The sequence below is a fragment of the Vidua macroura genome, chromosome 22, assembly GCF_024509145.1.
Source record: "Vidua macroura isolate BioBank_ID:100142 chromosome 22, ASM2450914v1, whole genome shotgun sequence".
In the NCBI taxonomy this organism is placed as follows: Eukaryota; Metazoa; Chordata; class Aves; order Passeriformes; family Viduidae; genus Vidua; species Vidua macroura.
Window position 1 is genome coordinate 316,328 of NC_071592.1, and position 13,410 is coordinate 329,737.

The 13,410-nt window shown below is 48.7% G+C and overlaps 1 protein-coding gene across 1 annotated transcript; it reads right to left on the minus strand.

Moving 5' to 3' along the window:
* Positions 1-6: 6 nt before the first annotated feature.
* Positions 7-13,008, minus strand: HYOU1 (hypoxia up-regulated 1). Its single transcript, XM_053997181.1, has 24 exons — positions 12,828-13,008; positions 12,543-12,636; positions 11,647-11,725; positions 11,259-11,413; positions 11,087-11,163; positions 10,216-10,397; positions 9,554-9,669; positions 8,603-8,786; positions 8,058-8,192; positions 7,098-7,180; positions 6,867-6,999; positions 6,363-6,550; positions 5,990-6,128; positions 5,827-5,887; positions 5,436-5,518; positions 5,098-5,286; positions 4,745-4,941; positions 4,485-4,572; positions 3,858-3,980; positions 3,383-3,516; positions 3,002-3,086; positions 2,297-2,549; positions 1,480-1,563; positions 7-1,003 (listed from the first exon to the last, which is right to left on the minus strand). Exons 1-24 carry the CDS (start codon positions 12,889-12,891, stop codon positions 945-947), a joined length of 2,985 nt encoding a protein of 994 aa, XP_053853156.1. The 5' UTR covers positions 12,892-13,008; the 3' UTR covers positions 7-944.
* Positions 13,009-13,410: the final 402 nt, after the last annotated feature.

Below are 13,410 nucleotides of genomic sequence, written 5' to 3' on the forward strand. Positions count from 1 at the left end.
CAGCCCTCGGGAAGTGTCGTTTTTATTTTTGGCTGAAGAGGCCAGAATGGAGAACAGTGTCAGATGCACATTCGCAGCCGTCGGACCCCGCTCGTGTGTGTGGCAGCAGCAGGGACGCTCTGGAGGCAGGAGGTCACAGCCAGGACAGGGACAGGGAAGGTCACAGATTAAGTCAGTCCAAGAGCACAAAACACCGAGGAAGGAAGGCAGTTGCCATTGGACTTTCCAGGTTTGGTTGTTTGACCCGCATCACTGTCCTTGTGACTGACTACAGGATGTGCCAACATGGCCCATCTTTCCCTCTCCTCTGCATTCAGTGTTGCCTTTTCTGAACTTAAACTATGAACAGAGTATTTTTGTCAAGTCTCACTTCATGGTTCTTGGTCTCTGCTAGAGAACAGACAGTTTTAACAAACACCCTATTGAAAACAGACACAGCCATATCTCAAAGCACACATCATCTGCCTTCCCAATTTTGTTCCACCTTCCCATGAATCCAAGTATTAATACACCTCCCACCAGCTGAAATCACACATTTGCTCTAAGTCAGGGTCTCATATGCAAAGACAACAGCATTTCAGGTCTATATCCTTCTGCAATCATCTTCACAAGAGGTGGGGCACAGAGTTTATGTTCCAAGTTACTTCCTACACCTTAAGATGTTTCTGTACTGCTTTCTCCCCACAGGAAAGTCACTTTGGTGACTTCTGTACTGAAACAAAGACAATTGTTGGTGGGCACTCTGCCACACATAATAGAACAAAAACCAATTCACTAAGTTAGTAGAGGCAAAATCCGCAGAAAGAACAAAAAATAAATTTACATCTCTATCCCATTCTGTTGTCATTGTGTTCCATTTACATCATGACTAACCAGGTCCATAAGAAAAACAAGAAAGTAACTATGAAATAAATAGATGCTGACACTCGTGGGATTTCAGGGTGTTACAATTCATCGTTTTTCCTGCTTTCTCCTCCAGCTTCTGCCTTCTCTTTTTTGGACCCTGTGTAATGAAGCAAACTCAGTTTCACGCTGCAGTCACTTTCACAGCATGCAAAGCAGTACTGAGAGTCTCTGACATTTGCAAAATTTGCCACAAAACTTGCAGTCCATGGTACAGAGGTTTTGGGGGTTGAAGCCATGAACTCCCTGGCCCTGTTAACAGTGCTGCCCTGGCAGCAGGAACAGCACAGCAGCTCTCAAGCAGAGCCCATCTCACAGCCATGGGACTGGCTGCAAACTGCAGGGACAGGGGCACAAAGCAGCAGTGGTGCGTAAGAATTCCACTCTGAACAACAAAAACATAGGAACAGCAAGGAACCAAAATTTGTCTTCCTATTTGCAGAACTAACAATGGATCAGTAGTCAGGGGTTCTACCATCATATTACATATTACAGCTAAAAATCTGCAAAGGAGCCCCCAGACACCCTGCACTTGCAGCTCCCAAGTTCCAGATCGTTAGCAAAACATTTACCCACCGGAGTCTGATCCAGGCTTATCATCTATTGCTGCTTTCTCAGCTGTAGGAGGTTCCTTGGCTGGATCAATATCCTCTGGTTTGTCTATTTTTAAAGCAGAAATAAACAAAAGTCAAGGGAGAACACACAGGAAAGAAGGTGTAAGGAGATTAGGTCAGTAAGGGTGAGGTTAAAGCAGCCAGCTGTGGTGCCTCAGCAGGACTGTAATAGCTCACTCTCAGCAGATCACTCTCCAACACTCAAGAGAAGCACCACAAAACTGCTCTGTATTCCCCTGTGAGTGCCAAGCTTTATGTCCCCTGAAGCCCTGGAGACTGACTGGTTGCACAGGCAGATGACCTTTGGAGCTGTGACTATGAGCAGGATCCCTTGCTCAAACCAGAGGAACCAGCAGGAATGCTGACAAACAGCACTCCAGATTTAAAAGGACCAGGGCACTTGAGACCTGAGGATCTCAGAAAGTTCAAAAACTAAGTCCTAGTGCCCCAAGAGATTTTTTTTTTTCCTGGGTCCATCTAGGCCACAAACCCTTCTCGTCAACAATTCATTCTGCTCACTGATCTAGGACAGGACCTTAAGTATTCGGCTCGGTACACTGAATGCCTTATCTTTCCTAGAAGTCAACAAGCCAGCAAGACAGGCACTGACTATCCTGGGAAATTTATACGTAATTTCTGTTTCTTCACAAAACCCCAAACTCACCTTATCTCACTGTCCTCCCTTCTTTAGCTCCCGTTCAATCAAGAGAAACACCATATATTACATGTGGTAATTATATAATAGGGAATTACATACATGCTCCAAGCCTGCTACTTACCTTCTTGTTTCCCCTCCGTGGGAGGGATAGTATTCTCAGTCTCAGGGGCTGCTGTAGTATTCTTGCCTGAATCAGTTTTTGTGGCATTCTTCTCCCTTTTGGGTTTGGGTTTTGCAAACTTGGCTTTATTCAGGAGATACTGCACTTCCCTGTCCAGGGCTGCTATCTTGAACTCTATATCTTTAGAGAGCAGCACAGGTTTCTCAGTAGGAGTAAGCTTGTTCTGTTCAGCCAGTGTCTCATTTTTCCAAATCTGTGGGACGCGAGGGAAGAGGTGCTTTTGGAATGCTTCTGGGTTCCAGGAACTGCTGTATATCACAGTATCTCAAAGTCACTGCCCCTGGCTATTCTGCTTTACTCAGGACAGCTCTCCTCTGTGCTACATTTCCACCAACCTCTCAGTTACCCAGACATAGGAAAAAGCGAAACAAAACCCAGCGCCTGCCTTTAAAAACCGAGTGCAATCAGATCACCGGGCTCCACCCCCACCCTGGAGATGATTCCACGTGCAATACAGGAACCACCATTCCCCCCAGACACAATGGGGTCAGGCTGGGCATTAGGAAACACCGAAACACACAAAAGGTTTGCTGATGGCATGAAAACAAAACATGTACATTCTACTCCATGACCTTGAGTGAAAGTATAGGTCATAACCCAAACTGCCACCCCACCCTCCTCCAGCATCACTCCATCCTTCAGTACCGTTGTTTCATTGATGGCTTTTTCCAGTGTACTCAGTTCCACTTCTGTGAATATCTGGTCAGACTCTGGAATCATTCGGGCTCCCCTTTTAGATAAGAAAGCTTATTTTTGTTAAGCCAAGCAGACTGCATTTTGGCAACTCAGTGGTTACAGCTCCAGTAATACAAAAACATCACAACAACCACACTGGAGCCTTCCTGTCCCCCATTTTGGACAAGAGGCCTGTTCACAGGTCCTGCAGAACAGGATACCGAGGAGCAGGGTTCTGCTCACCTTTTCTCAGGAAGTGCCACTGACTTTCACATTCACTCAGGTCTCATTCTGCTGGCAGCTCCTACATGACCAGTTGCATGACATTCCTTCCCAAAAGCCTGCCCTTACCTGAGAAAGATGGTGGAGTGATTGAGCAGACTTTCCAGAGCAGCCAGGCGTTCTGGCCACTTTCTCCGCTCCTCAACACGGAAGAAAAGGTTCCTACAAAGCTTCTTCAGCTCTGAGAGCTTGTCTTTCAGCTCCTGAAGATGGGAGAGAGGAGAAAGGAGACAGTTAGTTTGACTGCTGTCTAACACTGGCAACTTCAGAAGTTATAACTGCGTTTGTTTTTCACTCTATCAAATACACCATTTCAGTGCAGTAAAAAGAGCCATATGACAAAACTTTCAGTCAACAGGTTCCTGCTGAAACTCTTGTAGAAACATCAATGGCTGGGACAACTTCTTATTTTGTTCTGTGCATAATGCTCTGAAGAAGCAAGAAACTCTCTCTCAAGAAGCAGATTACAAAGGCTCTAGCAGCCTCTGTGGTCATTTCCATGTCAGTGACAGCAGACTGGTATCCTGACTGCACACAGCAATACCTTTGTTGTAGCTGCATAGCCCTCCTCCTCCATCCAACTGGAAGCCTCACTAAGCTTTTTGGAAATTTCTTCTCTCTGCTCCTCTGTTGAGACAAACTGATACTCTTCTTGGTAAAGCTTGTCCTGAAAAAACAGCAAGAACTGGTCAAACATCACTGAGCCTGGAACCATAAAACGAGAGCACTCACTTGCAACTGGGCTGGGGTGCTGCCTGCACCCTCCCAAATCTGAGCTCTGCTCCTAGCATTGCCAGGAACACAATGGTAATAAACCAGGTATAGACACACCCACATCCCCTGATGGTAACGCCACAATTATTTCACACACACTTCACACTAGTTGCTTCTTCTGCACAACAGTTCCTGAGAAGTTGTAGCTTGTTTACACTCTGGGGACAATTGTTCAATGTGTTAGACATGCTGAAGGGAAGCTTCATTTTGTATTGAGGAAACATGGGCCTGGGAAACCTAATAGCATTAGAAAAAGTGACTGAAAGACAAAACCTGGGCTCTTCAAATCAGCTTCCCCCAGCTCAAACAACTCCCCTGCACTCAGATCAGCCAAAAGCTGTGCAAAACACTTCTACTGCTCTCCTGGAATTCTCATTTCATTATATCCCTCTCTTACCTGGGTCTCAAAGATGAATGACTCCAAGCTGTTGGCTGATTTTTCTCTTTCCTGTTTCTCTAGATCTCTGATCGTCAAGTCTTGGAGTCTAACATGCAAAGAGAACAGAATTCAAAAGGTAGCAAGTGCTCTTGGTTGAACAGCATATCACACACACCAGCTGCTGAGGTCAGCAGTGCTCTATGTGAGCCATCACCATTCCAAAGCAATTAACTTCCTTTATCCAGAGTTCTAACTTAGCAGAGCCATTTCAAACCTACTTTTTCATCGAGCTCCTCAGTTCATCTTCCTCCAGGTCAGGCACATCATTTACATCCAGCTCCATGGTGATCTCATGGACAAGCTTCTGCTTCTTGGGTGCTTTGATCTTCTCTTCCTCTGTTTTGGTAGCCGTGCTGTCACTGGAACTTTTGGACGGTTCTTCCTCTTTTGCAGCTTCTCTATCTTCTTTGGGACCCTGTAACACAAAGTACATTTTCAAGTAAGGGAACAGATTTTCAGATTCTGCAACTTTTTTCAAAGGCAGGGCACTTCAGAGAAGGGAGAATTCCACTGAGGAAATGCCATTTCTTAGGTACTAAAACCACTTCCATTCCTTCAATCTGATGCTCACCTGAGACTCTAATTTCTCGCCTTCTTCCTTTCTCTCTGACTCTACTTTTGGAGAGGCAGTTTCTGCTTGACCTGAAGACTGCTGTTTCTCTTGTCCATGCTCTTCATCAGCATCTACACTATGGCTTTTCTCGTCTTGTTTCTCCCCCTGCTCTTCTTTACCTGTTTCTGCTAGGCTTTCTTCCTCTTCCTGGTCATCACAAGCAAGGAAAGGGAAAAGCAAAACTGTGTTTTAAATGCGGAAATTCCATGCAATGTTTCACAGAACAGATAATTCTACATAACTGTCACAGCAAGACAAATGGGCTTCCTTCCAGTAGCAGTCACCCTGGGGCTCACCTGAACTGAGTCTGTCAGGTTTTCTCCAGTCTCCAGTGTAGGGCCACCGCCCCCAAACAGGCTTGAGATAGTGTTTCCAAGTTCTGTTGATGGGAGACAAAAAATTCAGAATGCTACATATCCAGAGGAAGAAAGTCATCTTCAGCTCCCAGTCCTTCCCCTCACAACTGCAACGATCACCAAGGGGCTCCCTTGGTGGTGTAGGTGAGCTTCACACACTCCAGACTCACACTTCTCCAACCTCCCTCCGTGTCCTTGTGTGCAGTCAGCCACACATACAGTCAGACTGTGTAACTTCCACCCCAAACCCAAAGAAACACAATGCTTGTAGTTATCTCAGCCACTACAGGTAACAGAACAGTCAGTATGAATATCAAAGTTCCGCATTTACTTGTCAGTGTTGACTCCTCCTCCAGCTTGTCTTCCACCAAGGTCTCAAATACCGATTCCACCTTGGAAACAGAAGCTCAGGATTAGTTTTAAGCAGGGACCAGAGAGAAGGACAGAACTGAAAAATACATCAGCTGACAACCATCCCAATGGGTGGCGCTTACCCGGTCAAGAGTCAGTACACCACTCTCATCCATGTTGAAGTGTGCTTTGATGCCTTTGGATTCATAGTCCGAGTGCTTCTTGAAACTGTCCCCAACTCCCTTTAGCCTCACAGTAGTGAGATTGAGAGAACCAAAAACTCTGATGACACAGAGACAAAAGCAGAGAGACAACTCAGGATAACAGTGCTGCAGAACAGCCAATCCCTGCTCTTGCTCATGCTGGTGGCGATGGGCAGCTGCACAAAGCAGGAACTGGCAGGGCTAAAGCACATGCAGCTCAGAGAACAGATGTGCCAGTGCCAGTCAGACACACTGGCAATACGTTTCCAGCCAGGCAAGTTGCACTGCCACAGAGCTACTGGGCTCAACTCACCGCAGGTCATCCTGGCTCAGGAATGTCAGATCTCCATAGTTGACATAGAACTCAAAGTCATCCGTGTAGCGGTTGAAAGTGATTACTTTGCGCTGGGGATAGGGCGCCATGCGCTGGAACAAAATCCTTTTGTTATGCTTTAAACTCCTGGATTTATCCTCCTCCTCAACTTCACGAGTAAACTCCACCTGCACCACAAAGAGAAAATAAGATTTGGCAACTGCAAATTGTGGCATCTTACATCAGCAGTGTTCAGCTGCTCTGCCTCATGCAAAAGGTGGGGGGCAGGCAAATACTCCTCAACTGGTATTTGTATATGCCTGGCTCCTTGGATACTGCATTTCTACTATAAAGAAGACTTCCTTCTGCTTTCTTTATTAGATTGGCAGAAAGATCTCCAGAGCTTCCATACTCAAAGGAAGCCGAGAGGTTCCAACCTGGATCGATTCTCCCATCACAGCCTCATGTCTTGCACAAGAGAAGAAAAGGAAAACCAAAGGTTACCTGGATAGGAAACACAGCAGCATCCCGAACAATGAAGGGCTTCACCTTAAAGGCTTTGCTTAGAGCAGCTGCCTGGTAGACTGCACCCATAGCAGCAGCCTCATCAGCATTGATATTCTTGCCCAGCTCTTCTCTACAAAGTAAAAAGCAACAGACATGAAGTTTTCAGCCTCTACATAAACAGCAGCTTGTCAATGGGAGACAGACTAGAAGGGGACCTCACATACTCACTTGCCCACAGCTTTCAGCAAAACCTCCTGCACTTTGGGGACCCGAGTGGCACCGCCAACTAGAATCACCTGGTCAATTCCATCCTAGGGATTGGAAACAGTCACCTTGTCTTAAGAAAGCAATTTTGGAAAGCTAAGTCCAGGGCTTCCTTATGCTCCTTCCCCACTCATCACGTGCTGACATGATGCTCTAGGAACACCCACACTACACCCTGCTGTCCCAGTGCCCAACAGATCTCAGATGGACATCAGCTGTGCCAACAACCAGGCACCTGGGCTCAGGTCTGTCCAACAGTGACAACATGACTGTGGCTTCAAACCACCTGAAACATGGGGCTTGATTCAAAATTACACAAACTAGTTCAATGTCACAGGAGACAGTGACACCAAGAGCCAGCTGGATCTGAACACACAGAAATCCAGCCTTTAACAGGTAATTCAGTGTCTTGCATTGAACATCAGCGCCCAAAGCTGCTCAAGAGTTGTGGCATCCTGCAAAGTGAACATTTAACCCGCAGTAACTCCCTCCAAAGGACTGCCTCAGGTTTGGTCCAACTGCAGCCCACAACAGAGTTCCCTTTAGGGAGTGTGCAGAGGAGAACCCCAAACACCCGTAATTCTGTATCCAGACTCATTCAGTTAAAACTTCAGGAGTGAAACCAGAACCAGCATCCAAGACAAAAAGAGGAAACATCATTATTTCAAACCTACAGCACAGGAGTAAAGTGTTTTAAGACAAAGAAACCCCTCCTCCAAGTCCCTAATTTCTGGCGGATAGTGCAGGGGAAGTTTGACACACTCCTGCTTGACACTGCAGCAGGCAAACTCTCTGTCACAACAGCAGGCATCTACCTCCTAACAGTGCTGATAACACAACCACTGATGCCTCAATCATGATGTGGCAGCAGCTCCACACACACACACTAGCTTCAGGTTTGGTAATGCATTTTCTTAAACACACCATATTCATCTCTGCGCTACTCAGAGCCTGCTGCACGGGTCCTGGGACACGCTTGAACAAGTCAGAGCACAAATCCTCAAATTCTTGTCTTGAGACCTTGGCTTTGAAGTCTATGTCATCCAGTAGTCCCTCAATCTGTCCAGAAAAAAAAAAAAAAAACAGTCAGAATGAAATTAATTGTGGAGCATTTTCCAAGCAAAATCTTTGTCCAGTGTGCAAAAAAAGTTCTGGCTTTTGTAACACACAACAGACCTGACCACACTCATCTGAACCCTACCATTGCTAAGGTGATGAGAGGATGGAACATGGGTGTAACAGACAGCTTCTCTCAGTGAAAGTTTATTTAACATACTTGACACGAATAACTCTTCTTCAATCCACTCAATCACCGGTGCTACCAAGCGGGCACAAGCTGAGAGGGACCACCGGGAGCGATGCTCCTCAGCAGACCTGCGCTGCAGAGGGACAGTGTTCCCTTACACCAGTCCTCAACCCACCCCACACTCAGCCCAAGAAACGTAGGAACCCCCAGCAGAAGGTCAGACCTGTGCCATGTGGTCAGCATTCGCGCTCAGCACAGTTTTCAGGCGGTTGGCCTCCTTCAGCAGTTTGGCCATGGCCCGAGGATTCTTCCGGACATCTTTTGAAGGGTACTGCTCATTGAAGAGTTTTGCTAAGTAGTCCCGGAGGCGAAGCTCCATCTCTAAACCTCCAAGAGTACGGTCAAACCTGAGCAAAAGAATTAACAGAGGTGTAATAACCAAAACCAAATTGAAATACGAACAAATTTCATGTATTATTTTACAAATATGCAGAGCATAAGTGGTCAAAAATAGCTGCAGTATTATCAGCTGTGATGACTGTGAAAGAACAAAGGTTGTCCCCAGAATAGCACATTATAATGAAAGAAAGATAGAAATAAGAGATTCACCACCACAACAGCCTTTCAACAGGAAATTTAATTATATTTTAGGTAAATGCCTTATTGCCGACCATGTAAAACAGCTGAGAAGCCAATGGACAATTGTATCAGGTCCCAGGTATCTTCTTGAAAACAGCAACATAAATGCTTTACAGTAAAAACTGCTGGGCTGGGTATGCACAGCACCCTCCTCCTTATTTGGCAATTCATTAAGCCCACTGCATTTTCATTCCTCTTTAGAAGCGTATTTCTCTTATTCCAACTGATACTCTTAAAAGATTACATGTAATGGAATAGGTTTACATGGCTTGAGGCTATCAAAGGAAAGACTAAAGCACACTAAGTACACTGGTTCCCTCCTAGGTTCCTGGAAGTTCTCAGTTACCTTCTGCAAAAGACAGCAGTACCAAAATTATTCCCAGCTGGAGCTTTCTTGCTCCAAATGTTTCCCCCTCAGCCATATAAATTACTGTACTGAAGCCTCACTGCAAAATTCTACACAATGAAGATTGTGAAACAAATGGTTTCTTTCCTGAGGCCTGTGGGATTTGTGCAACTTGTGTGGAATTCTTACCCAATGCCTTGGATCTGCAGTTGAGGCTGGGTTCCCGAGTCCTTAGTTTTCACTGTCTGATAAGTAACAATAGTACAAACAGTGCTTCCTGCTCCCATGTCGTAAAACATGATATTCTGAAAAGAAAAGCTGGGATAGTGAAGCAGAAACACCTGGACATCCCCCCACGAATAAGTAAAGAACCTTTCAGTGTGATACAGGCCGCAACTATCTATTCCCTAGATTGACTTTATACCCTAAGGGCAGGACTCATATTTTGACCAAACACGGGCGATGTTCAGGGTCATGTCTGACAGAAGGAGACAAGAAAACTTTTAATGTATTTCACAGTTCAAAACCCAAAGTTTTGTTCTTTCTTCAGCCTCAAGTAAATCAAGTACTTGTGAGTCGGTGTTCCAATACTTCAAGTAATCACTGCTGTTATTTTCCCCAGCTGATGGGCAAGGAACAAGTTTACAAAATCGGAACTCCCAGGACCTGCCCTCACTCCAGCAGCTTTCAGGCTTCACCATACATGCACACAGCGTTTAATCTCTTTGTCTTGTTGACAAACAGATGAAAACAGAGAAGACTGCTTGATCAGCGGAATCTACTTCAAGTTCTTTGGATTTCTTCATGCAGGCAACTTGGCAGGACTCTCTGCATCTCTCAAATGCACCTACCTGTGCCGTGGCGTTGATGTCTTTCCTTCTAAAAACCCCATAGTTCAATGCTACGGCCGTGTTGTCGTTGATCAGCTGCAGCACCTTGAGGTCAGCCATGCGGGCGGCGTGCAGAACTGCTCTCCTCTCTGCTTGGTTGAAGTAAGCAGGGACTGTGATCACTGCATCTTTGATGGGCTGCTCTGGAACAGTTGCAGGGAACTCTGCATCAGTGCAGCCACACGCAAAGACTTGTTGAGATGGAGTGACAGAAGCAAACCCAGAGGACCCAAGGTGAAGACTCACACAGAATGCAAACCTGCAAGCAGTAGCCAGGATCCCTAGGGACAAATCTCTGCATCCTGCTGAAACCATGACAAAGCCTCCTAGTAATTTATCCACTTTTCATTACTGTGATATTTCATTAGCAGCACAGCATGAAATACACAACAGCCTCCTCTCTATTAGCAAGTCTCACAGCAAAGGGCCATTTTTGCTCTTTGAGTTTCCATCCAGAACAGCTACAGCACAGCCTTCACAGAGCAATTTCCACCCTCCCCTGCAGCCAGATCCCATGTGCCTCCACTCTGATCACACACGTGATAAAGAAAACACTTCACTTTTCTCCAGAGACTGCCTGTAAGGCTCCTTCATTGCAACACTAGGTGGTAAACGGAGTGTCTGCCACCAAGAGTAGGATTAAGATCCCAAACTTGCATCATATTAGAAACAAATGGTAACTGGATAACTTCTAAGTCTTGCTTACAGCTGGAGAGAACCAATATCCTGTTCCCAAAAACCTTGGGTTTCTGAACGCTTTTGGTCTCTACTGGAATCTTACAGTGTACGAACACATACACATATAGACAAGAAAAAGCTAAATCCTTCCAACCTGCAAATTCCTCAGCCAGACCACGCGAATAGTTCAGGACCATCCCCAGCATCTCCTCGGGAGAATACCATATCGTTCTACAATGAGAAAGAAAATGATGGCATCAGCAGTGAGCTGCAGAAGCCTGGTAGCTGAAGTCCATCCCTCAAAGAACCTAAAAGCAGCCACTTACGGGGACAACTTGAAGATAACAGTCTGTCTTATGTCATCCTTCACCAGCTCATGCTCTGGGAACCGGGACTGGTACAGCGCCACGTGGGGATTGTCGATCCGCTTACCCAGCAGATCCTGGAAGTATCGGAATGCCACCTTGGGCGCCCTTATGGACTGCAGAGAAAAACCACATCAGCCACTTGCATTCCTTCAGTTACGCTGCTGTCTAACCAATCCCTCCCAGACTACATGGGGAACAACTCTTGCTATGGGACTAGGAGCACACAGCCACTACACAGAGCCAGTAACACATCAAGGAGATGAGAAGCGCAGGACAACAATAAAACACTGGCTCAGACATTTGTCACAACGTGGGATGCATGTATTCTGCAAACAGGAACTCTTACCATCCCCAGCGCGCCATCACCAAAGAGACGCTCGTTCTCCTTCAAGGAAACAGCCACGGGTGTTTTCCTTCGTGACTCCCTGAGAACAGACAGAAAGGAATAAACCAGTGGAAAAAGGTGAACATTCCAGGCTCCAGTGAAGATGGATGTTGCTCCCATTCCAGAAGGACTAAGGGAAGGTGCTTGGAGAGGGGGGCCAGCCTCTGCTCAGCTGAGGGGCTATCAGACAAGCTCCCCTGCCCCACTCCTTCAGTGCTTTGATGAGACAATTTTTGCTTTCCTCCACCCATAAGCAAGGCCAGACAGTTCCCTTATTCTATCTAGGACTGCCAAATTTCAGGGAGGTGGGTAAGAAATCTCCTCGTTATCGCCAGACTCCCAGAAACCAAGGACGTTCCTGATCATATGTTTTCTCTCACCTGCAGATTCTTCGCTCAGTGGCTTAAGGACGGGCTGCAACAGCAGCTGAATGCAAGAGATTTAGCTGTGTTACAAGTGTGGGCTTTGAACAGCTGCGGCAAAACAAACGTGGCTCTGGGCTCCCTTAGGGGAACTAAGCATCAGGGGACAGGTAGAAACTGGGTGCCCTTTTGGGTTGGCACCACAACGTGTCCCTAACCGCGTGGGCTTTTGGCACTCGCTCGAAAGGGACCCAAAGCGCACCCAAACACCTTAAAGGTGAGCTAACAAACTGCCCTGGACGATGTCCCACAGCTGCCCGCCCGGGGCAAGACTGAGTCACAGGCCTGCGTGGGAGAATGGGAGCCCTCCTCCGGCAGCAGAGGAACAGGGAGGGAGTCCAGCCCCGCTCGTTCCCGCCCGCCCCGGCGCTGCCGGGCGCTGCAGCAGCGGCGGCCCCGGCCGGGCGGCCCCGGCGCGCTGCAGCAGCCGCTCACTTGTTCAGGACGATCTCCATGGGCACGCCAGGCTTCACGATGGCGATCTTCATCGACTCGCTGCCCACGTCCACCGACATCACCGCCACCGGCTCTGGAAACAAACCCTTGGTGAGAGCCTGCTGCTGGTGTGGGCCAAGGCAAGGCCGGGCCCGGACAGGGCGCTGCGGAGGCACCGGAACACCGGCCGCTGCTCCCCGCCGGCCCGCTCCTCAGCGTCGGCGGCGCGGCCCAGGCACGGAGAGCCCGGGCGGCCGCCGCCGCCCCGCGCCGTCCCGCACGTACCTGCGGCGGGCAGGAGGCAGACGAGAAGCAGCCAGGGCAGCGCCCAGCCGGGCAACCGCGCCATGCTCTCTCGGCACCGCTCGGCACCGCTCGGCTGGACTCGGCTCGGCCCTGCCGGACTCAGTTCGGCTGCGCTCGGCTGGACTCGGCTCGGCCCGGCCCGGCTGGGCTCGGCTGCGTTCGGCTGGACTCGGCTCGGCCCTGCCGGACTCAGTTCGGCTGGGCTCGGCTGGACTCGGCCCGGCCCGGCCCGGCTGGGCTCGGCTGCGTTCGGCTGGACTCGGCCCGGCCCTGCCGGACTCAGTTCGGCTGGGCTCGGCTGCACTCGGCTGGACTCGGCCCGGCCCGGCGCGCGGAGCAGCCCCGCCGCGGCGGCCCCGCCGTCTGGCCCCGCCCCCCCTGCACGCGGCACGCGCCCATTGGCGCGGCTGCCAGGGCCAGCCCCGCGCGCCAATCCCGCAGCGCGCGGGCGCCCATTGGGCCACGTCGGGGGAAGCCGGAAGCGGTCACGAACGGGAACCGCGGCCCCATTGGCCGAGAGCAGGGGGGGCGGGGCCGCGGGGGTTGGCCCGAAGCGGCGCGC